The sequence below is a fragment of the Argiope bruennichi genome, chromosome 10, assembly GCF_947563725.1.
Source record: "Argiope bruennichi chromosome 10, qqArgBrue1.1, whole genome shotgun sequence".
In the NCBI taxonomy this organism is placed as follows: Eukaryota; Metazoa; Arthropoda; class Arachnida; order Araneae; family Araneidae; genus Argiope; species Argiope bruennichi.
In genome coordinates this window covers 126,953,069-126,980,959 of record NC_079160.1, presented here as the reverse complement: position 1 = coordinate 126,980,959, position 27,891 = coordinate 126,953,069, and the positions used below count along the sequence as shown (strand labels likewise).

Below are 27,891 nucleotides of genomic sequence, written 5' to 3'. Positions count from 1 at the left end.
AAAATGGCATGTTAATCATGCAAAACTGTTTTTGATTTTAAAAGGAAATTATTAAAATAGCCTTATATAGAAAAGAAAAAGGAATCTGCTACAGACAATTCCTAATATGTAAATTCACTTAAAAAGAAAAAAATACATTTAAAAATCCCAAAAATACATCAAGAAATGAACATATTATACTAAAATTCATCAGTATATTACAAGTATTATTCATTTTTTAAAAACATACTTATTTATATTTAGGCAATCTAAAGATCAAAAGTTTAAAACTCATTAAAAACTACAAATAAATCAAAAACAAAACAAAAAAGGTAGTAATTTACATAAGTTGAATATTTATGTAACCATTTCTTACTGCGGAAATTTCTGTGGGTTGCAACAAAAGAACAAACCACAGAAATGTTGAATGAAGTTCAATATACAACAAACAAACTTGCCATATATATTTATTAATAGCTCAGAAAACTGTGAATAAAATACAAAGCTTATCAAGCAGTAAATAATAAGAATGTTGGTTTTTGATATTTTATAAATTTTAATTTCACAAAAGAAATCATTCAGAAACTAGCAACAAAGATATTAATAGTCTTTCAAATAAAAAATATGACTAATTTGGAATGACAAGAATAAATATTAAGCTCGCATCTCTTTCCTAATTATTAAAATTACCAAAATTAAAAGAAAAAAAATTTAAATAATAAAATAAAACTTACTATCTTAGCACCAGCTGCATCCATCGAATTTCTAATTGATTCTAAATAATGAAGAAGAAATTTTCGACAGGATAAAATTGCATCAGATTCAAAAGAGCACATTTCACTCACATTTCCAATATCGTGCAGTGGAGGATTCATTCTTACAAAAGAAGAACTAGCAGGAAGCAAGTCAGGATATAAACTTATCAGCTGCAAAAACAATCAGTTAAAATGATTTGGGAATGGCATGTTAATCAACTAAAACTAAACTAAAACATTCAACCAAAACATTCAATTTGCATTTGAATTTCTCTTACTAATATATTTTTAAAAAATATTTACAAGGAAAATTAAAAATGTTCCAAATAGAAAATTATGATACAAATTTATGAAAGGTTACAAGGAGAAAAAAAAATTAAAGAAACAAGGTTACAAGAACGTTGTTTAAATAATGTTGCAAGAAATTATAATTTACATAATGTTTCAAGATTAGCAGTTCTCAGAAAATATGAACTTATTTCATCTTAATTGTTTCTGTGTAGAGCATAATAACAAAGTAATTAAAATTTAAAGTACTTGAAATTGACATTTCACTAAGATCTTTTCTAGTTTTTCTGAATCTCTTTTCTTAAAAAGCAATTTTTTAATGAATATTCTACAAAAATTATTTCTTCTGCAAGTTAAGCAGAAAGTTTTATGAATTTTTGTACTTAACTGCAGCTAAAAATTTTAATCTACATTTAAAATTTTAGGAAGAAAACTAGTTGCATATTAAGCATAAAATGAATCAAAATATTACAAAACTATTATATTTACCTCTCGGACATCTAGCTGCCCCTCATGAAATAATTCTCTAGCCTCATCAAAATGCAATAAAGAAAACTCAATAAAACCTGCTTGCTGTTGAATGCGTCGGTATACCTGAAATAATACAAAATACTTTTATGAATAACTTTTCTAACCATAAAAGCCCAGAAAAACAAAACTATCAAGAAAAAAAATTGAATATATATTAAATATTACTAACTCACCCATCATTCTCATTCTTTTCTATTAAGGAACCGTGATTTTTAAAAGCAATATACATTTAAAATAAATGTAAATGATTTTATACTTCACTAGCACTTTTGATAACAAGATTAGTTTGTTAGGAATATTTATTATGCTTACTTTCAATTAAATATCTTATGCTAACTTGATGTTTATGATTCCCTCAATAAAATATTTTTAAAAATCAGATTGCGACAGGCATTAAAACTGTGTTATTTAAACGCTCTCACGTCAATTATGTTAACTGTGCATATGTACCATCATAGAAGTCAAGCTCCATAGTATTAGAGTGCTATTAATGATATGATTGTTTGGTTCATGTTAACATCTAACTTTTGAGGTAACATAACTTCATTTATTTATTTCTAAAATGATTCTTTGCATTCAATAATGGAAGAAAATAAGTATTTGATGAAGCATGGAAAGCAGTCTGAAATTTAATGTAGAAAGCAATGAAAACTACTGTTAAAAATCATACTAAAAGCTTTTTCAAAAAGTTGCATGAGAACTTAAGGAATACTATTAAAATGACAATTTTAAAATAGAGTGAAAATCAACTTTGTACAATAATTTGTATTTTTGGGACCTTTTATCGGAAGATGTAAAAATTTTGGCTAATTTTTAATTACATTTTTTTAAAATTTCTTCAAGGAGCATGTTCTTACCCACATCTAAATATAGCTATACCAAATTTGGTAATTCTAGGTCAAACAGTGTAGAATGTTAAGACACACAAATACAAATTCTATATTAATAGAAATTATGTAAGGAAGAAAGAAAAAATTGGGATGGGATTGAATAAATGAATATGCAAAATTCATGGTTCATACAGTTTAATCAAATATAAAACAATTTTAAGATAAAAAAATACTTTCATTAGAAACAGATAATCTTATTCCAAACAATAATAATCTTACATTTCTAAACTGTTCTTTTGATAAGCCAGCTCTATTTGAATATTTTGCAAGTTCCAGTGCTTCTGTCACCTTTTTATCATTTAAAAGAGCTTGGACCTAAAGGTTTAAAAAATTGTTTCAGGATGTTATACAACATTATAAAAATACATAAATCAATATTTTATTTTGCAAAAGGAAAATGCAAACCAAAAAATTCAATAATCCAAGAAAAATTCAATAATCCAAAAAATTCAATAGTTCAAGAAAAACTTGCCTGCTTTTCCCAAGGCACAGGAAGAAGAGCACAAATAATGTCAGATGAAGCAACATACATTTTACCATCAAAATTATCTAAACAACTTCCTCCATGAAAAGTGAGACGTTGTTTCAGTTGTTGATCCAAAATACTGATTGTAAAAATATAAAAAGCTATTTAGATTTAAGTATTGCCAATATTATCATATTCTTTTCTTTAAAAATACAATTATTTCAATTCATAATTTAAATATCTTCACACACAAAAAAGAAGAATAGGCTAAAAACCCTCATCAACCATCAAAGCATCATCATAAAATTTATTTAATAATAAAATTTTTTCCACAGTTTAAAAAAAAATGATATACACAAAGGCAGTTATTTTCAGTACCAACTACTTAAATACAAAACTTAAAATGTTCACAATGTTGAAAACAAATCATATTCAAGAGAACAGTACACTAACCTATAAACTGTTAAATAATCTGAGCTAAGAACAATAATGTATGGATGAGAATATGCAACTGATATTACATTCTCCCCCCACTGCAGAGGAGGCCTTTCTGATATGCCAGCTGTAGTGACAAACATACCTAAGGCACTGGGACCTCCAAGGAGGAATTCTTCCTGAAAATATCAATACATAGATATAAGATTAAATTAAGTGTATTTTTTTATAAATAATGAATTTAGAATTAAAATAAGAAAAGCATAGATTACTCATGAAGTGAATTATAGTTTAATTTAGCTAGAATAGTATCCTGTTCTGAACTTGCATAATGATTATTTAAGAATGAAATAGATCCCAAAATTTTGATTTGTTCAGAGCAAGAAGATATAATATTAGAATTAGTAATCTTTCTGCAAATTTCCATACCATACAACAAAATGGTGTTTATCTCCAGATAGATTTACATGTAAAATTGCAGTTTAGAATCAGCCTCAAACTTATTGCTCTGTAATTAGGCTCAGCAACCTATCTTTATGCAGAAATATATGAGACAATTTGCTCACCATAATCAAAGTAACATTTTCCTTTTGTAGTCAGCAGAGTGTTAAAATCTAAATGCAATAATATGATAAAAGTTACTTTGGTAATTCTTTTGACTAGAGGAGTAGTAGTACTGCTGTCATAAGGAAAGAGGTCTTGAGCATATCCACTTTCAGTATTCACAACTACATATTTTGATGACAAAGCAATGCATGCAAATTCCCCATCCATAGCCTAAAATAATAAAATGCATTTAAAACAATCATAAACAGCCCTATTGCTATTAAAAATTACTTATTTCTGCCAAAGAATATATGTCAATATATAATAGAAGAAAAATGGCATTTACCATAGCAGCTGGTGTTTCAGGCACACTTACATCTCTCAGTTGAATAATTTTATCATCGGTTACATGACAGATGAGTAACTGCCTTCGCTTTGCGATGCATACCTAAATTTAATATAAACTAATAAGTGAAAAATTATCAAATGCTATGATGCAAAATGTCTCCAGTCATTCATTTAAAAGCTTTAAATTCTAACTTCCTTAATAACTAAATTATGAATTAAAAGAATAAAGTCATCATAAAGTAAACAAAATAATTTATTTAAACAAAGTGTAACCAGCTCAATTAATATATTGCTGCAATTGCAATGATTTTTCTTCATGCTTTCAATATTCAACCTAAAGATTTTTCTTAATATTTAGCATTCTTATGCAGATTTATTATTTATTTGTGGATGGTTTTCTATTCAGGAAAATCATTATTTTTACCATAACAAACATTAATTTTATATCATTTATAATAATATGAAACATTAATAAGCTTCATTAAGTAATAAAAAATTATAAAAAATGTTTTCAAAATTTGAAAATAATATATATACATACAAATGCAAAAAGCAATGATATAAATAATACTTCTATTAATACAGACACTTCTGGTTTTGATATTTGTCATTCGAATTGAAGAGAACCAAAAAAATGCAAAATACATTAACTTGTGTGAGAGGGAATAAGAGACCTCAAAACCTCCAAAGCATAGAAATGCCTCAAAATTTTGAGGTTAAATGTATTTTCAATACACTCTTTTTATATATTTTGAATTAAAAAAATTAGAAAAATATCACTTTTAGAATTATACTTATTTATATAATACAAAAATATATAGAAACATATTTATCTCTATATATAATAAGGAATTTTGCAATGTGTTTTTAATTAGCTCTTTCAAAAGTTATATTAATTGAAACTTTTTACATCGTATTCTGAATGGATTATGCAATATGCACCACTAGAACCAATGTATAGTGTTCCTCGAAGTTTAGCACATTTATTGAACATTACTTTTTTTTTAAACCTTTAAAAAGGCTCATATAAAATAATAGAAACTGCAGAAGTTTTACACGCATATCATTTTCAGACATTTCTATATGTGCAATTGATCTTGAAAAAATGATTTTGAATAAGAAAATGTTTTATTCAGAATTATCAATAATTTTTTAAGTTATTTTTATTTATCATTTATTTTTTTCTCTCCTTTATTAATTATTTTCAGATTTATTTATTTCCAAATTTTACCCCATGAAAAAATTTTCTTCAAAAGAAAAATAATTAGAATCACTTATTTTGTTGAACTGTACAATTAACAGAATTCAACAAAATTAGCAATTATTTATACAATTCTCTAAATGCCAATTTTTCATATATAAAAAGTGCAAGAAAAAATGTATTAAATTTATACCTCCACACTAAAGGGATTATTAGTTTCAGGATTTTCATTAAGGCAAAAATATGAAACTCCTTTTAGTTTAGTCATTGACGGAATAACCTAAAAATAAATGAATAAAATTATACCACACATGCATTCATAAACTGCCACTTATTAAAAATTAATATTTCTCTATTGATATTAATACTACAAAAAATTGCAAATATCAATATAATTTGATTTATAATAGTTTATAAATTTTTTGACAGAAATGCTAGAAACATTTGCAAATTAAATTGGATTACTATCAAATCTAATTTAAATTCATTTTCATTTCAATGTTTACAATTATTTCTACTAATGACAAAAGTAAATATGCATGTATTATTTAGGGTGCATGTAAGGATACATCAGATCTATTTTTCTGATTTAGATATAATCATTTAATTATAATCATCGTAAAAACATTTGAAACAAGATAGAAATATTTTGACATCTTGCAGAATTGATAAAAAATGATTATCCATAAGAGAACCCTTAAAGGAATTGACTAGAAAACAAATTTCATTTACTTTAAAAAAATATTTGCTTCTCTTCAGAAAATCAGGCAGTATACAAAGCTTACCATATAATATATCTAAAAATTTTGAACCAATAATTTGCATTCAATAATTTAACACCTGCTTTCTACTTTTTCATTTTGATTAATAATATTGAGAATGCTTGCTGATAAAATTTTATTAATTTCAGTTGCTCTCCTTAATTATGGACATAAAAACATTCCTTAAGTTAAAACAAATAATTTATCATTATTAATGATGATTTTACGATAAAAATAGTTATTTAAATTACTTTTTGTAAAACTTAAAATATAATTATAATTTAAGAATCATATGAACAAATAAAAAATAAGCTATAATTTATGTATTAAGAGAAAATACATTTATTTTTCTATACAAAAATATATTAATTGAAACCATCTATATATTTAAAATTTAATTTAAGTAATTCTGAGTATTTAAAAAAAAAACATTCATATTTATAGTCTTCTAAAAATAAAATTATAATCTAAGAATTGGGGGAATAAATATTTTTTTAGCTAAAAAATTAAAAAAAAAACAACATTAATTAAAGCTTTTTGTAAATTTTTGAAGTACTTTTATAAGAAAACAAATGAGAAAAAAGCAAATAATAATAATAAATAAATAAATAAGATAAAATAAATATTAGCCCAGAATTGAACTTGGGTCTCCTGAATGTTATGCCAGTGCTTTATCCACTATACTATTTAGGTCCTGGCAACGACAACATTTTATGAATATATAAGTTATGCTGAAAGTTTGAGGGCCATTTTCTCGAAATCGGCTGGTTATTGCACTTTAATATTTTTGTGAATGAACATTCTAAATGCTTACTACCATTACACTAAATCCTATCCCAAACTCAATTTTCAACCTCATGCCCTCCCCTTGTAAGCCAGTCATAATTACATATAAATGATCAGTATAAATGAAATGCCTAAAAATTACAGTTACATTGCTTAGCGAGCAGCTCTCATAATGAGTGATTTTATAATGAAGAAATGTAATAATAATGATAATAAAAAAGAATTTCATAACAGGTGATGTTTTGCAAAGTGATGAGTTGACATTACAACATTACATTCAGTGCTGGCCTTGTTCTCAGGAATCAGTTGATGATGAGTAAATGTTTGAAGAGAATCCTTATTTTGGGGTGGAAAGAATCTTTGGCTGGATAGCACTGTCACACACAACTCCAAAGAGTTTCAGCAAATACCTATGAAGACTTAATCATTGATATTATGTCTCTGGTCAAGAGTTTAGAGATATATGCAAACAGTAATGATATCAAAAAGCTGGTGGAAAAGCATTGCCAAAACTAACAGAGTTCATGAAACTTCTTTCTATGCTACAGAAAAAAAGTTGCAGGTGACATCTGTTCAGAAGAGGAGGAAATAATTGTCGCAGCAGAACAACAACCTTCGAATGAAATATGGGAAATGCTCAAACAAGGAAAATTATTGCTTTGTATGCGGAAAAGCATCATCCTAATCAGGCAGTAACTATGTATGTTACAGTTTTATTTAATAATAATACCTATGTTCACAATTTCAAAAAATTTTGGAGCATAATCAAAAACAAATACTTTCAGACAATTGCTTGAAAAAAAAAATGCATTTTAAATAATAAAATACATTATTATAAAGTTGTTTGAGTATATTTTTCAGAATGGGATGCATTGCACTATTTTCATGGATTCCTACGGAAAGAAATCATTTTGCTTAGTGAAAAATGATGATGACATATCATTTCTTCAACAAGAATACCATGTCCCAATCCTTTTCATATAAATTTTGTTTATATGAAAAATTCATTTTGTTTGCTTTGTTTATATGCCGAATAATCATTCTTCCAGATTATAGATTCAGTATCACTAATGTATTTCATCAAATAAGAAACTGTTGGGGAAGTTTATCAACCCTTTCAGATCATTTCTCCCCACTCCCACCCCCATGTTCAACACACGAACATGGGGGTGGGAGTGAAATTGACAATTTTCTTTGGTCACAGCTATTAGCTCTCCAAGTGGTAGGAAATAGAACACAATAAAGACACAGATTTGTTTCAAAAAAATATCATTTAAAAAAAAACTCATATTTTTAAACCTTACTGTTGGTCTCAAATTTAAATGTCAGAGTAATGTAATGGTAATTTTTTGTGGTCAGTGTAATGTATGGTCATTTCTCTTATTTAAATGTAATGTGATGGTCAATAACTTATAGTAATTGAAATTCATCACTACAAGTTACTGACCATTACAACTGTTGAATTTTGTATGTAATTAGATACAAGAAGTCCATTTCACTCTACTTTGATCGGTAACCCAATTGATCAATCATTATGTCTGTGATCACAGTAAGCAATAACTGCTGTATCACTTAAGAGGAAGATAATCAAACATAATTTTTTCAACACTTTTCTTCCATTATCATTTAAGATTTTCTAGTTCAAACAATCTCTTTTTTTCTTTCCTTTACAATTCTTTCTTTCTCAGCATCAAATCTTTCTCTTTTTATCTTCTCTTTCTACTGTTAATTATAATCATATACAATTTTCTTGTAAACATTTCATCATAACCTGCACTTTTCAAAATTGCATCCTGTTTCTATAATTTTTAAATTATCACCAATACTTATGCCTTATTCTATAAATAACTCAAAGAAATCTTTTTTTTTTCTCTCTCTCTTTTTTTCCTATGCATGTTATACTATTTTAAAAGTGCACTAAAATACGACTCAACTGTATAAGTATAAAATGCACATGAAACAAACAGAATTTCAAAACAAGAATCTGCAATTTTAATAAGAATTATCTTAGTTTTCAATGTAGTAAAAATTGCTCTCTCTATTAATTGTTCATTCAACCTGAATGAATATACAGAAATGGTAGGCTAATGTTTTTCACATGCTTCAAAGTTTTGACAAACTGCCCATTTTATTATATATAATTTATTGATAAAATGTAATCTAATTACAAGCTTGAAATATATAAAACCATATTATACAAGATAAAAGCCTTTCAAAACTTCTTTTGTAGCTTGAGTTCCAATATTACTGTTGTTTACAAAATGATGTTTAATACTTAAATTAAGGCATTTTTATAAATCAGATTATATCTTTAATGCTTCTCCTCCCACCCCACCCCCTTTTTTTTCAAACCCTGCTGTTCTGTTTACATTTGCTGTGAATGTAATATTCAAGTCAATTGCGACCCAAACATTAAATACTAACTCCAGAGAGCGATGGTTTTGGAAAAATGTTTAGAGATGAATAAAAATTGTTTTAACATATTAAATATCTATATATCCAATAAACATCTAAATATAGAACTATGTATTTAAATTTTTTAAAAATGAATTAAAACTTTATATATTTTTAATTTTTTCTCATTTATATTTTCAATTTGGATAAAAATATGCTACATGAAGCTGGCAGATATGTTTACGATTCTTGCTCAATACACTTAATTTCTTATCATTGTTTGACGCACACAACCTGAATTGCACATGCATATTAGTCAAATATAAATTACTAGTAGAAGTTAGTATTATTAATAGTATTAACAGTAGATAAATCATTTTGTCTTTTGTTTGGTAATCTTTCAACTATATTACATTACTTGTTATTTCTGGAGTGATGTTTTTTTGCCTGAATATATAAAACAATTATTGATTTACCTACTTTCATAAGAAAAAGCCTTCTTTTGGTCAGTTTGATTTTCAACTATTTGGTATTTCTGACGTCCAGTTGATAACTGTTGTAAATAGTATTTCCGGAAAAATTATTATAAAAATAATTAAAGAATTTTTTTCTCTTACAAGTGTATGTATATTCAAAAATTTATCATGGTAGTAAGAGTTCGCAGAATACCATTTCTATGGTACAATTTATGGTCTGTCATTAATTGATTTATCTTTATACATAGTGTTGGTCTTAAGAAAGACTTAAGTTTTAAGAATTTAATCATAGCAGTTGTATCATCTGTAAAGTAAAAGGTTGAGATACTTTTGTCTACTGTACTTATTTGTTTGAATTATTTTGTCATTCACTTAAGGTCTAGTTTATTTTTACTCTTAGTAACAAGCACAATAATATTTCATTTTAGAAATAGCCCAATTTATAGAAAGATATTAAATAAACCATTGAACCCTCTAAGTTTATATGTTAGATCACTTGCTACTCAAATGCCTGAATTTTTTCCCTCTTGTTTTGACCCAAGATCTGTTCCTGCATAAATTTGTTCTTTTAATGAAATTTTATTATCACCTAAAAGGAACAATTTAGATGACTTACTTCATACATACTGTTGGAAACAACACAATGAAAAGAACTAATTATTAATATACTGCTACATTTTCATACAGATAAAATAGTTTTCAGCTGAAATTCTAGCTATTTTTTCCAAATGTCATGAATGAATTATATGTGTGGTTTCTTTCTTGGAAAATTAATTTAATAAAAGCAAATATTGCAAAGGAATTTATTTTGATCCTTTCTACTTGAATTAGTAATTTACAATACAAAATTATAAATACAAAGAAGAAAAAATAGTACAGGATCACATTGAACTGAACAATCCATATATATATATGAAATGCTGATGTACGTGGCTCAGAAATTGAGCTTATTCTATTTGTCGAATGGCAACAACCAAATATAAACAAAATATCATATGAATTTCAGATTGCTTCATTCACTGAACATTTTTACAGTTGTACTGAATCAAATGCATCATTTATTAATGGAGCGGCTAAATATTATTAGAAGTGTTCTGGAGTGTTCACCATTTCACCAAAAAGTCAGAGGAAAGAAGAAACATCAAAATTGTGCCAAGTGCTCAAAAACTCTCTAAATGTCTGCAAATTTGGATATATAACAGATATGCTCATAAACAGCCTTTAAAGTTGCAATAAAAAATTGTCACAATTATATTTGGTAAGAAATCGCTCCAAAAATTGTCAATTTTGATGCCCATACATTAACTTTAAGTCTAGCTGTAAATGTTATGACTTACATACAGAAATTTATATTCATATCTTTTAAAACAATTATTTATAAAAATGCATTTTGTATTATCCTAAAAACTAAAAAAAATATCTTTTTAATTATATAAATTTCATTTCTGTACAATTCTTCATTTAATTTTAATAATATTTTTAATACAATTTTATACACTAGCCGAATCAATGTTTTAAATGTTATGATGGAATTCAAACTCTCTATCAAAACATTCATTCAAACATAAGCTTCTACTAATCATGAAATCAATAGTAGGATTTCCACTTCTGCAATATACACACTTTGTAATTTGCAGTAAATTATTTTATTTGATTTCATGTGTTTTGGTTGTTCCAAATTAGAATCTGAAATGATTTTTAAAGTAAATGCTTCCCATATCAATAATTAACAGCTTAAAAACCCAATAACCTTGGCGAGCAAATTGGTCGCTATAGGCACTCAGAACAATACAAAAAGAATTCACGGAAAATATATAAATAAAAGAAAATCCTTTTCAGAGTAATAACATCATACTCTCACTAATAAAATCATGAAACATCTACAAAATAATGTGTTGCAATCATTTCTTATAAGCAGTTTCAAAAATATTTTGTGTGAAATATACTCCAACACAACAGTAGTTCTAACACAAGTTATCAAAATATAATAATAAAGCAAATATTAGTTTATACCCATTAGACATTAGCACATTGGGAGTACAATGGATTTCTGGTTTTTAGTTCCAAATTAAAGAAAAGGATTTTTACTATACCTCTAAATCAAACATATTGAGCACAATAAGATTTCCATCAGAAAGCAAAAGAATTCGATTCAAAGCTGACAAAGCTTTCAGCAAAGTAATTGGTTTCTTCTGTGCATCAAAAAGAAACACATATATTAATATATAAAAGTAACATATTGCAAGAACAATATGAAATCCTTTTAGTATCATTAAAAGAATTACACATGGTTAAATATTAAATTAACTTCCAAATTTAATATATAATATTCATAATATACCTAAGTAATCTTTTAATTGTTCATGAATTGAAAATTTCAGATAAAAGAACTTTAAAAAGTGTATAACAAATAACAAATCTGCAAGTGAAATTTATAAAATACTATTTTCATTTGACTTCAAGTCAACATCTGTACATACAATACAGGAATTCATTCACTTAGAGATGATTTTTTTAAAATTATGAGCTTATTTAATTATAATTATGGCCTAAACTTGAAAAATAAAAAAGGCATAATCACCAGGTTGAATTTTTCGTAGGTGATAAATCATCAAATTTGACAACTTTTTTTTTTTGTTGTTGTTGTAACTCGAAAAATTTTGTTTTACTGAGATAACTCATCACTCTCAAATTTTAATTTTTTGCTTTCTGCATTATCTGCCAAGATCATCTGGAAACCTAAAACATGTCTACTCTTAGTGATTCTCGATGGACAGTCGAAACCAGTGCCGGTTTGCATGATCATTTGCAAAAGTTTTTTTTAATTGTAAAGTGGGTCAAAAATTTATGTAATTCAGTTTTGTATGAAGGGAAGCTTAATTGCCAATGCACATCTGTGTCTAAAATGTGGAGAGAAAATTATTTTTAGTGGAAGGAATGACATAAATTTTGGTTTCAATTGGATTAGCAGAAAAAGTGGCCATAAGGTTAAAAGATCTGTAATATAAGGAAATTGGTCTTTCAAGAGCAAGCTTAGAATGCTGAAATTTTGAACTGTTGTATTCGTTGATGAAAAAGATTAGAAGTGATTGGATTTGGGATAAATTTGAAGATCTATCTGTACTGGCTGTGGTAGACCAAAAACTGTAAGATTTCACATATGGGTGTGATTGTGAATGAAAGCTAGTTTGGTAAAAGAAAGTATAACAGAGATTTTTTTAAATGTTGAAGGAAAATAGGTATTTGGAAGCATTGAAAGAATGTCGGAAAGGTGTTTTTTTCTGTGTTATTGAGAATCAAATAGCAGAGATATTTATTGAATTAACAAAGCATAATGGCGAGCCTGAGAGCGCTGTGCTTTGAGATTGTGGAGTTTGCATTAGTCATTGGCAGAGGAAGATTATGTGCATTACAGTGTCAACCATTCGAAGAACTTCAAAGATACTACTGCAGGTGCCCATACCAATGGGATTGTAGGAACCTGGACTTCCATAAAAAGCCAATTAAGGAGCCAGGGCATGAACACCACTGATTAATACAGGCCAAATATATATTGAAGAGAACATTTGTGAATTGCTTACATAAATCACTTTTTACTACGTTTTTACAAGGAGTAAAAAACTGCATAATGATAGAAATGCATTAAATGCATAATGGTAAAAAATAAGAAGAATGAAACTTTCTATTATCTTTCATTTCAGAATATTCAAAGAATTTTACTTTTAAGTTAATTATTTATTGCTGTTTATTTATAATCAACCTCAAAATAACTTATTTTTACTATCTTAAAATTCATTACATTTATTGTAACTTTTGTTTTCAAAATTGCTTAAATTATCAAGTTTTTACAGATTCCAGCTTAAAATCTAATATATATTACTTTGTATCTTTTCCATCATTTTGTGTAGATATTTTTTGTATGCATAAGTCATTTCCTGCCATTTTTTTCAATAACAGTCATCTGTCAAATTGTAACCATCCAACACGGCAGAAGCATGGCAAATTTCTTGTATGGCATGCATTGGCAGCCATACAAAAGCGAGTTTTATTACCATATTCTTTAGTTTTACTAATTATAAAAGAATATATTTATTAACAAAACCACACTGTAAAATGATTAATATTACCTTTATTAATTTAAATGAGTTTTAATATATATTAATGATATATGTGCTTACAATATCCAGGTATTTTTGATTCTGCTTTGTAGAATCAAATAATGTTGTTCCCTCAAGGTATTGCTTTTCTTCTAACATATAATGAATAACAACGCTAAAGGAGAAAAATAATTCATAAAATTAAAATTCAGATAAATACTATATTTAATCAGAAATAAAAAAAAATAACCAAAACTTTGAAAAATAAAAATTTGACAGAGCTAGAGTCAATTTTAAATTTTAGCAATTAAATATATTTCATAATTATTATAAATTCACTATTTCATTATAAATGTAAACCAATCTATTAAAAAGATTAATGAAAAAAATGATAAAAAATTCTCAAAATTAAATTTGATTTTTTTTTTCAAAAAGTACATATTTTTAAAATAATTCCAAGAATAGTTTGAATTATTATACATCACAAGAGAAAATATATATTTGGGGATAATTTCTATATTGTTTAAAAAATGGAAACTGTATCTCCTTTTAATGAAATAATGATTTAATGAAATTTAAATAAATTCATTTAATAATTGCAATAATTATTCTAACTTATAGTACATTATTTTAAAGAAATATTAAAAAGCAAATAATAATAATAATAATAAATAAACAAATAAATATAAATTAATATCAATTTGCAGCCTGTTTAAACTGGCTGTAACAAGTTCAAAATTGTTTGAACTTGTTATACCTGTAGTCAACTTACTAGTTTCACTGTTTCTTGTAACAGAGTATCATACAATGAATTCCTGAATGCATATAATCTGAGTTGGCCATGTGCAATAAGTTAGTGAGTTAGTATTTAAAAATAACTTATTATTTAAAATTCCTATTATTATTATTTTAGTGTTTCAGTAAGTGAAAATGTTATTGGAAGTTTTAAAGTGACTTAAAACTGATTATAAGAATGTAAAAATATTCTTTAAATTCATGTTTAATGTTAGTGACTAATTTTTTAACAAGTGATTGATAATTTAACATTAACTATGTATGTTTATCTTAAATATGGAAACTAATATAATTGGAATTTAATGTTGTTATCCATTAAAGGAAACAAATAATTTTGTTAGAAACATGAAAAAACTAAAAAATGCATAGCCCAGCATAGTATGCCCAAATAATTAATGGCTCAAAAAATTGTGATAAATGTAGGAAGGAAATTACTGTATTAAAAATGCACAGTTCTTAAATGATGAATGGTCAATCTGACTGAGAGAAAAATTTAGACAATGATAGACTTTACAAGGAAATCAGCAGTTGTTCAGTCACTTAATATATCTCTTGAACAGCTAGGTGAGTGTCCCATTGCAAAACATTGTGTGCTAGCTGGTCACAGTGACACACACTACTCACTAATACATAAGGATAGAAAATATTAAATTTAACACTGTAACAAATGGTAAAATGTAAAATTACAAGCAGTGCTTTGAAAAAATGCTTGTAATTAATCATCTATGGACTATAACAGGGGGAAAATATACTTACTCTCCAGAGTGAGCTGAGACACACAAAATTCTGGAAAAGTCCTTCACTGAAAATTCAATTGGAAAAATGCAATTCTGCTTACAGGTTACAGCTGACCATTGTATTTCACAGACTTTAGAAAAAGATTCAGAAGAATTTATCAATTTGTTCTGCAGCAAGCTGCCCTCTTTGTTCAGCATGATTTCATTGCCAAGCAGTAGAGATCTTACTTAACTACATAAAAGAATATCTGAAAGAATCTTGTATAATCCTACAAGATGAAGAACAGAGCTACTAGTGGATAATCCAGCAGGTTACTATCCACCTTTTAGTTATATATTTCAAAGAGAAATTGAAATTCAACATGTTGATTAAGTAATAACTTCCGATTTCTTAGAGCTCAATACAGTTGCTGTGTACACTTTTCAAAAGAAACTTACATCTTTTTTTTGATAGCCAAAGTAAAAAAAAAAAAAAAAAAAAAAAAGATTTTTTACTTTTCAGATGGGTCTGCTGCCCAATAAAAAAACTCATGAAGATTTTAAAGTGGAAGGAGAGTGGCACTTTTATGGCCACAGCTCATTGCAAAAGAACTTGTGATGGAGTAAGGGATTCTATAAAGAGACTGACAGTTCATGCCAGTTTAAAAGATCCAATAAAAACCAAATCCAAATGCCAGAACAACTTTTTTAAATAGCAGTTCCAAATATTACCAATATAGAGTTTTCATATTCAAATCAAGAAGACTGTGTTGAATTAGAGTGCTTCTCGAAACACCGCTTTAATCAAGCATTACTGATTAAAAGAACACAGTGGTACAATGCATTCATTCACATTTAAAATATTAGTGATTGGATTCAAAATCTTTTGAAAAGGATATAACAAAATCTCTTGTCAAAATTTGCATTAGCAGACATTTCAGGCTACATTACTGTTGACAATAAAGGAAATTGGTGATTCGGATACATTTTAGAGAAAAATGAAGAATTTGATGAAGTAATGGTAATTTTTCTTCATCCTTCTTTTAGATATATTAGTGGAATCTTTATGTCAATATCAAGTTAATTTCATAAAAATTTCATTATTAGCATTACTGCATTAAAATGAAAACAAAATTTAAATTATAGGGAAAAAAAGTCTTAATTATTTTTTAACAATGAATACATCATTCCAAATTTATATTCTGCAATATGATTTACAACAATGGAATTATTTGAAAATTTTGAAATATATCTTTTTAAAAAATATCAAATTAAAACTTTAAATTAAATTTTAAGAAATTTTTCTTATCTGAACTGATATAGTGTTGCAAAATGCAGTAAAATGGCACCTACCTCAAGCTTCTAACCCAATTAATAGACAGTTATTAAAAATGTTTATACCTATTTACAAAAATGCTGCTCCTTGTTTTAGCTCCATTCACGAGAATTTTAAAGCTTTATAATTCATAAAAAATAGACATATCTCAATAAAATTTCACATTTTTTCTAAGTCTATACCAATAATGTAGCTATGAAAATTTTGGAAATCTGAGATGGCAAATTTACACCTTCTACTGAATTGTCAAATTACCCAACTGTGATTTTCAAATAAATATAAACTGTTTAGATATTATTATAATTAATAAATTTCATAATTATTACTTATTATAACTAATAAATAAGTTACATAATGAATGGAAGTTTTGAATTTTTTTAATTTAATTTGTTACATAGTATGAAGTATATTTCTTATCTGAAAAGTGAATAAAATATTTTTGTAATAATTAAATGTGATGGAAGTTTGCATTGCATAAGAAGAATTGAGAATACTTTGAATACTTAAGAAGTCAAACTTTTACAAATAAAAGCAAAATTTAACAATACAAACCATTCTCGAGTCCCAATATACAAATGTTTGCCACAACTTTCTAAGCATTCCACCTAAAATTACACAATAAGCAATTAAAAATATGGAATTAATTTGATACTAAAATATAATTCGCACAACCCAAACATTTTATTACCAACCAGCTCATTAGAAAAGAATTGAAAATGATCATAAACAAATGCACATAAGTGAGAATATAAATAATTCAATGATTTAAATTTTGTTATCTTGGTTAAAAACAAATACACCCAACCACTAAATGTATATGTTTCCAAGTGATAGCACATCAAATTTGACATTAGATTTACCTTAGTTAAAAGGTCACATTAATTAGTGAATTTAATAGCATGCTTTTAAGTCTAATATAACTTTTCCACAACAACTGTAGCAAATCATAAATATTAATTTGAAATATCATTTTGTCAAGAAGCATATCAGTATCAGTAAATATATGCAAGAGCAGCAACCTTGCATATTATAGTTAAAAAGATATTAAAAGTATGGTGCATACATTTGTAATATTTAATTTATTTTGTGAGTATTTTAGTTATAGTTAAGGAAAAGAAAAGTGCAATTATTTGTTAACCAGACAATGTTCAAGATTTGAATACTACTTTAAATAGCATAATGTAAAAAACTGTTCATTAAAAGAAAAAATAGAAATTAATAATATGGTCAATCAATGAATATTCTTTTTATAAATCTGCATAATATAAAAATTTCTATGCATGACATACAGTTCAAATGCTATCAAATTAAATGATGACAAAAAAATCAAGCTTAATCCATTATTGTGTTATTATATTTTAGAATACATTTAAGTTCAAAGTTTTTTTCTATACTTTATGCAATATAATCATATAAATGAGCAAATTGTAATTTTTTTTAGTTTTTCCTATGTATTAAAATAAAATTTAAGACATAATTTTTCAAATTGAGGTTTTCAAGGTCATTTAAAAATTAATAAGATAAACCATTAAGAACCAGAGCAGAGCATCGATAAATATAATAAAGAACTGATGAAACATATGATGAAATCAGTTAATGTAGAACCCAAAAGTTAAAAAGATACAATAGTACAGTCAGAAGACATTCAATAATTTTAATTCTTTTTTTAAGAGCATATATTAGTATATTTTATACACTAACAGATAATTAAACAATGTATTAACTAAACCGTCAAAAAAAAAAAAAAAACCCTAAAGGAAATCATACTAGTCTGCAGCCTATGTATACCAATGACATGTGGTTAAAGTTTGCCAGTGGCATGCAATTAAGCCAATTCTATTATTAAAGACATGCAGTTAATATATAAATATCTATAAATTTTATCAAGCATCTCAGGTGCTGAATGATTAACCAATTAGTTTGTAAAGCAATATTTATTAAATTCATTCAAATTTTAAAATTCTTAAAAGCTTTTTAAAAAAACTATCATTCAATTGTGCATGCTAATAATTATTATTTTTAACTAATTAGTAAACAAAAACTTTCTGTTCAATTAATAAAATAACTAATATGAAAAATCAAAAGCTATAGTAATGATTTATTTCATAATACTTTAGAATAGTAACATCAATGTAAAAAAAAAAAAAAAAAGGAATCTTGATTATTTCATTTCTACTGATAGCGACAATATCGAAAAAATTATTGAATGTTTTTAATTATAAAGAAAATGGCATATTCTTATATGAACTTCTAGACAAAATGTTTTGACCAAGTAAAATTAAATACCACAGTTTTCACTTTATCAGTCCATGAGACTCGTTCTATAGCAGGAACTAAATCAAATGCTTTGACAGTCATTGTGCAAAGTAGTTTCAATCAGGAATAGTTTGGTTAGAAGCCGCATAAAATATATGACAGTAAAGTGTCCAACTCATGACAGTCATCTTCAATCCTTTGGAGGAATGCCATGACTTAATACTTCAGAAAACATTTTACATATACCGATCAATAGAATTTGAAGTAAAATTTCTCTGTTATTTCTTTTTTCATGCTTCACATAGAAAAACTAATCAATGTATACACATGGCAACTCCTCCTTTTGCATCAAAACAGAAATATTTACTTTCCGTTTCCGCTTATAAGCAAAACGATGCCATATTTCTGATACAAGTTTGATCTTCGTAGGCATGGCTTGGTAACACTAAATTAGCAGAATAAAATAAATTTTTAACTGATAAATTATTTTAAAAGTAATTAAAATAATTCACAGAAGATTATAAATGATATTTTTAAAATATAATTTAAAGGTGATTGCTAGTATGCTTTAGCAAAAATAATAATGAAAGCATTCAGAATAAAAATGTTATTGATTACGTCAATTCAGCATTAGACTTTAGTGTAAAGACGTGGCAACAAGGAAAGCTAGTTTCGATTTTTATCGTTTGACGCATTTTTGGGGTCAGAGTTTTGTTAAAAATCTGAGGTTTATATCTTTTATTCAATCAGTTTTTCAAAATATCTTATAAAAATTTATTTATGTATCACTTAATTATGCAGATTCTTTCATAATACTCATTTTCCGCCATTTTGGCATTATTCTTTCGATGTCCATGATCTTGTGTATTATTTGCTGTTTTCTTTGATTTTCTTTTGTTAGTCATATTTTTCTTCATATTTTTTATGCACAGTTAAAGAAATAAGGATTAAATCAGTTGTAAAACACTTAATTTTGAATTTTCGTGTGTATAAATCATAACCTCCAATCCGGTTTTAATCTGCCCGGCTTCTTTCATGAGTTTTATAATTTTTTTCCCCATCACCATTATATCTGAAGAATTTTCGTGTATATAAGATTATATTATTAAAAATTATTCATATCTTTTGAGTTTTGATATATTTTATGCCTTTTCTAATTATTTTTTTATCTAATATCTGCGTGATTTACTAATGGAGCACTTAACTAACGATTTATTCATAAAATCATTTTTTTAAAAAAATCCACTTTGATTTCTTAATTAATGTAGCAGGTTAAAAGATAAAAATGAATGTCCTCGTATAAAGAAGAAATATTTGATCTTCAATTATATTTTTTTAATGTAATATATTTTTAATGAGTTTAATTCATTTTATTTATAATGATGCTTAAATTACATTATGTAAAGTAGTCACTGATATTAAAATTTTTTAAAATAGCACTTCTTTGTGCTTGTACTACTACTACTACTTAAATTTTCCAAAGTTTTTAGTATGTTTTTCTCATTATTTTATTGTTATAATAAAGCAGATTTCATTGGATATTTATGAATTAAATAACTGATATATTTTTTCTCTTGAAATATTGTGAATTTGGACATTTTCAAAAGGAATTTGATGCCAAATCTTATGATTTGTGAAAAGAATTAAGGTTTATGTATTTTTTTTTAATAAAAGACCAATTTTTGTATAGTACTTTAATATTTTTAAAATAAGTATTTGTGTATTTCATGTTTTAGACAGTTTTTTAAGCATAACTCATTTAAATATATAACAGTACTTATTTATTGTTTGCTTTTTAATTTAAAAGTGCAAGAGTGTGACTTAATAAAAATATATTTTTAAAATGTTTGCTCTTATCATTACAGGACATTAATGAATTGATTGATAACTCAGATATAATTATCTTCTGGCTTTCATTATATGGTAGATTTTTCTTGTTTCTTTCAGATGGCTGGCCAACCTCAACAGAAAGATGCCCCTGACCAGAACTTTGATTATATGTTCAAAATTTTAATTATTGGAAATAGTAGTGTTGGCAAAACTTCTTTTTTGTTCCGATATGCTGACGATTCTTTCACATCAGCATTTGTAAGCACAGTTGGTATTGATTTCAAAGTGAAAACTGTATTTCGACAAGAAAAACGAGTTAAACTGCAAATCTGGGTATGTATTTAAATTCTTTTGTATATTAGTAATGTATTATAAATAGTATATCAATATGTGCATTTTCTTCTGTTCTTCACGTCTTAAATATATTTTATATGTAAAAATTCTATAAAATAATGCATTTATACATACTTAAAATCTATTACTGTGAAGATTTTCAGCATTATCTAAATGGCATATTAAACCTGAGTAACTTGCACTTATATTAAATTCAATCAAGAAACACTGACATGGCATAAGCCACTCAGAAGGGATCTTATAAAGAGAGAAAAAATCAATCCATTTATAAATTTTGGAAAATTGTATGTTGAGTTTAATTTTTAATTTTGTGCCCCAAAGCATTTTGTAATTTTTAGGAAATTATAAAAATCTTGCATTGCTATATGGTAATGTGGATGTGGAAAGTGGATTTTCTATTAAAAAGCAAATGCTTGTTGAAAACCTGAAAGAAAATTATTCTAAGAACTGTGTATGGTGCCGCAAAGATTTTTTGGAAGTGTTTGAAAAGGTTCCAATTTCAAGAGATATGCGTAGCATAAAAATTACTGCATGTGACTCATTAAGGAGCTTCAAAAAAGAAGGGAAGGGAAAAAATTCAGTTAAAAAAATAGATTGCATCAAATGCAAAGCAGCTTTGCAAATGAAATTGTAAAAAAATTAAACTGATGGCTGAAAGCTCTACAGAAATTGATCTTAAAATATATGAATTGGGGGAAATATGTTTTGTAATTTTTTTTTAATCAAGCAATCATTAAATGGCTTATATCAGGGTAGCAAGAATTTTATTTTTGTTTTATTTCAACCGAGTTTGTAAATTTTGCATAACTTTAAATTAAAGAGCATGAAGTAAGTAATCGGTATCTTTTTTTCCCCCTTATCATGTTCTTTTGTTGTTTCTTCTAATAAAAACAAGGAGGTATTATTATTCTTTTATAAATAATACATCAGTGCTGTTCACATGCTTTTTCTTATACTGCATATACATTCGGGGAATTTTTTTCCCAGATTTGAGTGGCAATCCTGTTTATCTGTTTGGCTATCTTACTTGGTGAAAATTATTTAATTGCAGATTTTCTAAATTTTGTATTGAATTATGTTTTAGTATCATTTTAAAATGCTTTATTATTATAATTATCTGATGATGGAATACATTTCATTAATTCCCTTTATATGGTCCAAGCTTTAGTGATATGTCCAACTATTCATAGCCTCTCAGTTCCAGAAAGGAATAATAATAATAATAATTTTCTGACAGGCAATTTTTCTGTTCTTGAAGCCTTAAAAAGTTTGTCTTTCAAATCACTGGAAGTTATTCATAAAAAAAATACCCAAGAAAATAAAAAATAAAAGAATAGATCAAAACTGAAACAAAAAACAAAAGATTATATTAGTTTGGACTTCTGAGCATTATTTTGGACCATATTTCTTGGAACAAAAAGGCAGATTCTTCACAAAACAGTTAGGGTGTCGAAACATACTTTTAATGGATTACCATTGAAGATATTATATATTGCCTAAAAAACTTGATTCTTATTATGTACCTAACTTATCAAAATAGAAAATATCAAAAAACTGTAAAGGATTTTTCTTCCTTTTATACTTTACACCATGGCTAAAAAATAAATGTATATAATGACATTTAATTACTCAGCTAGTTAATACTTCAATCCTACTGAATAAATTTGATATTTAGGACAATCATAATTTTCCTGCCTGAAACAAACAAATAAAAAAAAAGATGATATTGATCATTTTCTTTTACACCATTTGAAATAACCAGTTCATAGAAGAGACTTGAAGTAGAACAGGGAACTTGAAGCTAGAACATCTTGATCTTAATCACCAATTAAATATAGTCTTTCAGAATCTTTTTGCCTAAAATTATTTTTAGTGAGTGCCGAGATATCCATATCAGTAAGTACATTATGAAAAATGAACTATTAAGTAACCGAGATAGAAGAAAAATTTTTTAGGTTGCCTTTTCCTAATGTTTTAAATAATTAAAATTTTATATATTGACTGCAATATAGCGGCCGCTCTGACCATGCATTGTTTCGCTAGAGGCATTCTTTTCCGTTCTGAAGGAGCCCACAAACGATTTGGAAAATGTCTTGTCATCGAATATGCATCATGAACTATAAAGGATACTGAAACACGCTATCACAGCAATGAACTGGAATTTACTGCCGTGCACTGGGCACTCACTGAGAAGTTTTGCCTTTATCTTCTTGGTTACAAGTTCAAACTTATCACAGATAACTATACCACTGCATATGTTGTAATGAAATCTGCAATCAATCGCAAGTTTGTCCGAATATTGTAAACTTGACACAATTTGACGTTACAACTATGCATCGACCCAGAAAGCAAAATGTTATCGCTGATCATCTTTCCCGTTTTCCAACTCCACATGTTTATTTAACAGTTACTGCAAGCTATAAATCAGAAATTTGCACAAAGCAAATGAGAGATGACTTCTGCCAGTATATTTTTCATTTGCTCAAAGAGGAAAAACCTAATAAAAATTCAGTGTCAATCATACATAATTGCAATATCAATAACAATACTCTGGTACGATTACAGAACAATGGATCGAAATCTGTAGTAGTGATTCCAAAAGCAATGCGCAAACAAACTTTGTTTACTTGCCATGATGATATCAGACATCTGGATGCCAAATAAACACTTCACAATTTACAGCAACACTATTGGTGGCCAGAGATGAGAAAAGATTGTAAAACATATGTTCGAAGTTGTCACAAATGTCAAATTGTTAATTGCCGTACTGCAAATGCTTATGGCTCATTGCAACAATTGCCGATTCCTACTATACTGTGAGAAATTGTGTCTGCTGATCACATCATATGCTTGCCAAAAACCAAAGCTGGAAATATGTTTATCCAGATCCACACCATCCACATCTCTTGCTGCATATACAGTGACCAATACTCTCTATAACAACATTATACATAATTGCATTATATGGGTTGCCAGGTTTGTATATATCAGATAAAGGAACTGCGTTTACTGCATGCCTCACTTAGTGGTTTCTGCAAAAATATGGAATCAAACAATCAATAACACCACCCTATTCACCACAAGCTAATAGGATCGTTGAACATGCCAATGGAATAATTGTGTCTACCTTGAAAAAGTCATCGACAAAAATCTAGAGAAATGGGACTTATTACTGCCTAATGCTTTACTGGCAATTAACACCACAAAACAGAATTCCACATGAAAATCCCCATTCTATTTGCTTCATGGATATGATCCACATCTTCCTCGTGAACTTCATATTGGAAGTTTCTTGAAAAACATGCCCCGCGAGGATCAACTTGACCTCCTAATGTTGGCCAAGCCGAAGCCACAAATTCTGTGTATGAAGTGCATTTAGCAAATAAATGCAGATTTAATGTTCATCGCAGACCCCATTCATTTAAGTCAGGAGATCTCGTCAGGCCAAAACAAGGAGATCGTAAACTCTCCAATTTTCAATTAGTCATTTGTGATTGTTCGCCTAATTGGGATCCGTATGCTACGAGATCAAGTCTATGTCAGCAGATAACGGCGTTTTGAAAGTTGTCCGTGTGCAGCATCTTTGCCCTTATTGCAATAAGATATACCAATCGTTGAAGAAGATCGTTTGGAAGAAGAAAGTTAATCCACTGCAGAAATGCAAGATCCAGTAGATGACCTCCTGGATGCTCCTGATTGAACTGACTCTCATCATGCCAATATAGTTTTTACTTGGACAATAACTCATTAAACAATTGAATGTTTTAAAATTTATAACTGCCTGCCTAAATTTTGCATTGGGCTGGGCTGAATGTAAGGTTCACATTTATGTTTAATGTTAGCAGTTTGTTATTATTAGTTTCGCTACTTGTATTTAATATGGCATAAGAAATGTTCTCGTCCTTGCATATTAATTAAATGTTTATTCTGCCAACTGCGCCTTTCCATTCTTAATATAATCCTCATACAATATTACCACCTCTTATATATGTATTTGTTTTTTCTTTCTGGCCAAATTTAAGTGAATTTTTTCAGTCTGAAATTAATAATTCTTCCCTACTAATAATAAAGATGAATAAGTGCCAGGTATGAGGAAATAACAAATGCCAAGTATGAGGTTTGTTTACAGAATCAGATTTGGCATGCATGTATGTATATATATATAATATGAGGATCTGACTTATTCTTACTTGAGAATGTATATCTGGGGTGATTGCTTAACATTTTTTTTTTAAATTATGTACAATTTTTACATTTTTTTTTTCATGATGACTTCCAAAAATATTACAGTACAAAAAATTATTTTTGCTTTATCTTAGAATTAAACGAATTATCCTTTAAATTATTATTATTATTTTGTTCTACAGTTGATTTTTTCCCCTATTACATATTTTACTACAATATATATATATATATATATATATATTCTCCTCGAAATGAAACTTTTATCATTTTCATCATTGCTTTTCATATTTAAAATCTGATTTTTCTCCATTGTGGATAATAAAGATATGAGGATCCAGTTTATTCTTCCCTTTTAAGTAGCTTTAAATATAAGGCATGCTCGTCATAATATTTATTGTACTTACTTTTAAAATTAATTTCAGAATTAAGCAATAGTGAAAAAAATTTTAATGTTTTTGTTTTTAAATATAAAAACATTTTCTCATAACTTATATGAGAATTATCTTTCATGTTACTTCATATGTTAACTTTTAAGTTACTATATATATTTCTGAAGCATGCAATCAATGTACATGAGACTACTACAGTTTTCAAAAGTTAATATTTGTATATTGACAACCATGCCTGAGATATTGTAAATCAGTAGCTTCAGGTAATCAGCTGGTCTGTTAAGATTATTGGTTGTATTAGATTTCAGATTAACTTTTTAGCTATAACTTCATGTCCATGATTTTGCCAAATTATTTCACATAAAGCTATGTTATTTTGTCTTAAGTTCTGTTTATTGTGCACATGATCTTTTTAATAAAGAAATTCTATGACTTAAAATTCTATTAAAAACAAAAATATCAGGCTCATCTATAGTCTAAATCTCATGGTATTGTAACTTCTTTTTTTATTATTATTATTTGTCTTGTAAGCTGCACATATATTCAATAGAATTTTTCTTTTTAACTTTCAAGAATGGAAGAAAATAATTCAATTAAACATTTGATGAAAAAATGAAAAACATTTGAATTTCAGTGTAACAATGTAATCTGTACTGTTAGAAAATAAGTGAAAAAATATATTATTTTAAAAAAATTGTTTAAATTCTGCAAAAATTTTTAAGAATTATTAAATTCGTATAGTTAATTTTTTTTTTAATTTTAATTTTAAAACATTCTAAAATTTATTTTTGTGCAATAATATTTTTTAATTATTACAAAACAATGCCAAAATCCAGCTTAATTTTTAATAAAAATTTTATTTAAACTTTTCTAAAATATCTCTAAAGTGCACATTTTAGAATTATAAACTACTAGCCGCATTTGGCGACCAGCCGATTCGCCAATGTTAATGTTCGTTAAAATTTTAATAATTAAATATTTTATGCAATTCCTACTTTAATAGCTTCTTCATCAAAATATTTTAAAACTTCAAATTTTGATTGTCATATAATTCATTCATAATATTATACAGGCCTTCAGTCATAACGTAATATGTATCTCTCTAATTTTCTGTTAGCACCCGTAGAATTTATGCTTTAAATTAAAGTGGAAAGAATTAATCTTCAATTAATATAATAATATTTTTTATTGAAACAAAGCATTTTTTTATAATCTGATTACTGAAAATAGAGTCACTCAGCGTTTAAACTTTATGGGCGCTAAAGAATATCTTTTTTAATTTATGTAATATCTCAAGAATTTGTCAACAAAATTTTCTTAGATTCATCATGAACAGATCGATTAATTAAAAATGTTTAATTTTAAATGCATCAAACATTAAGAAAATAAAACGAATCGTTTAAAATAAACGGTTGAAAACAGGTTTTAAAAAAACTACTTAAAAAACGATGTACTTAAAACTATAAGCATATACAAAAAATATATAACTAACATAAATACATTTTAATTACAAAAGCATATAACGAACCTAAAAATAATTTAAATCCAGTCCGCATCTGTTGATAATAATTGTCAACACAATGCGGAATTCAGAACACAATGCGCATGCGTGAATTTTCAACGCCAGTTACGTAACGCAAATACGTGATTTTTTTCTACGCCAGTTGGGGTAACGCTATGCGGATTAGACATTTTTAATTTCCTTTATTCTGTTTTATTTTAATTCAAAACTACTTTAGAATGAATCTGAAAGATCGATTACTTAACAATGTTTAATTTTAAATGCATAAAATATTAAGAAAATAAATAGAATCATTTGAAATAATCCGCCGAAAAATATTAACCCTAGCCTCATTACTGTTGGAAGAAAAAAAACTGAAGCCTTACTCATTTCGCGGTGGGGAAAACGGAAGATTTTTTTGGCGAAAAAGTTAGCGGTAGGGAAAATGGATGATTTTTTTGGCGGAAAAGTTAGCGGTAGGGAAAATGGAAGATTTTTTTGGCGGGAAAGTTAGTTTTTAATTAATAATTAAAATTCTAATTAAAAATTCGAAAAAAGAACCCCAGGTGCACATTC

General features: G+C 26.9%; 2 protein-coding genes across 3 annotated transcripts in view; one reads left to right on the top strand and one right to left on the bottom strand.

The window, feature by feature from the left end:
• The window catches only part of LOC129989208 (transforming growth factor-beta receptor-associated protein 1-like), a 48,497-nt gene extending 29,053 nt beyond the window's left edge, over positions 1–19,444 (bottom strand). For both annotated transcript variants that reach the window (XR_008785736.1, XM_056097586.1), the window contains exons 1-12: positions 19,087–19,444; positions 17,353–17,405; positions 14,035–14,128; positions 11,950–12,048; positions 5,633–5,719; positions 4,237–4,338; positions 3,987–4,121; positions 3,363–3,523; positions 2,916–3,048; positions 2,663–2,758; positions 1,512–1,616; positions 714–905 (exon numbers count right to left, since the gene is read on the bottom strand). Coding sequence is in view for 1 of the 2 variants with exons in the window: in XM_056097586.1 (XP_055953561.1) it covers positions 714–905; positions 1,512–1,616; positions 2,663–2,758; positions 2,916–3,048; positions 3,363–3,523; positions 3,987–4,121; positions 4,237–4,338; positions 5,633–5,719; positions 11,950–12,048; positions 14,035–14,128; positions 17,353–17,405; positions 19,087–19,158 (1,329 nt within the window). In the remaining variant the exon portion in view is untranslated. The remainder of the gene's footprint in view (positions 1–713; positions 906–1,511; positions 1,617–2,662; positions 2,759–2,915; positions 3,049–3,362; positions 3,524–3,986; positions 4,122–4,236; positions 4,339–5,632; positions 5,720–11,949; positions 12,049–14,034; positions 14,129–17,352; positions 17,406–19,086) is intronic.
• Positions 19,445–19,691: 247 nt separating this feature from the next.
• LOC129989209 (ras-related protein Rab-3-like) overlaps positions 19,692–27,891 on the top strand; it is a 33,659-nt gene continuing 25,459 nt past the window's right edge. Inside the window, exons 1-2 of the mRNA XM_056097588.1 lie at positions 19,692–19,783; positions 21,004–21,219. Coding sequence (XP_055953563.1) covers positions 21,004–21,219 — 216 coding nt within the window. The 5' untranslated portion in view covers positions 19,692–19,783. The remainder of the gene's footprint in view (positions 19,784–21,003; positions 21,220–27,891) is intronic.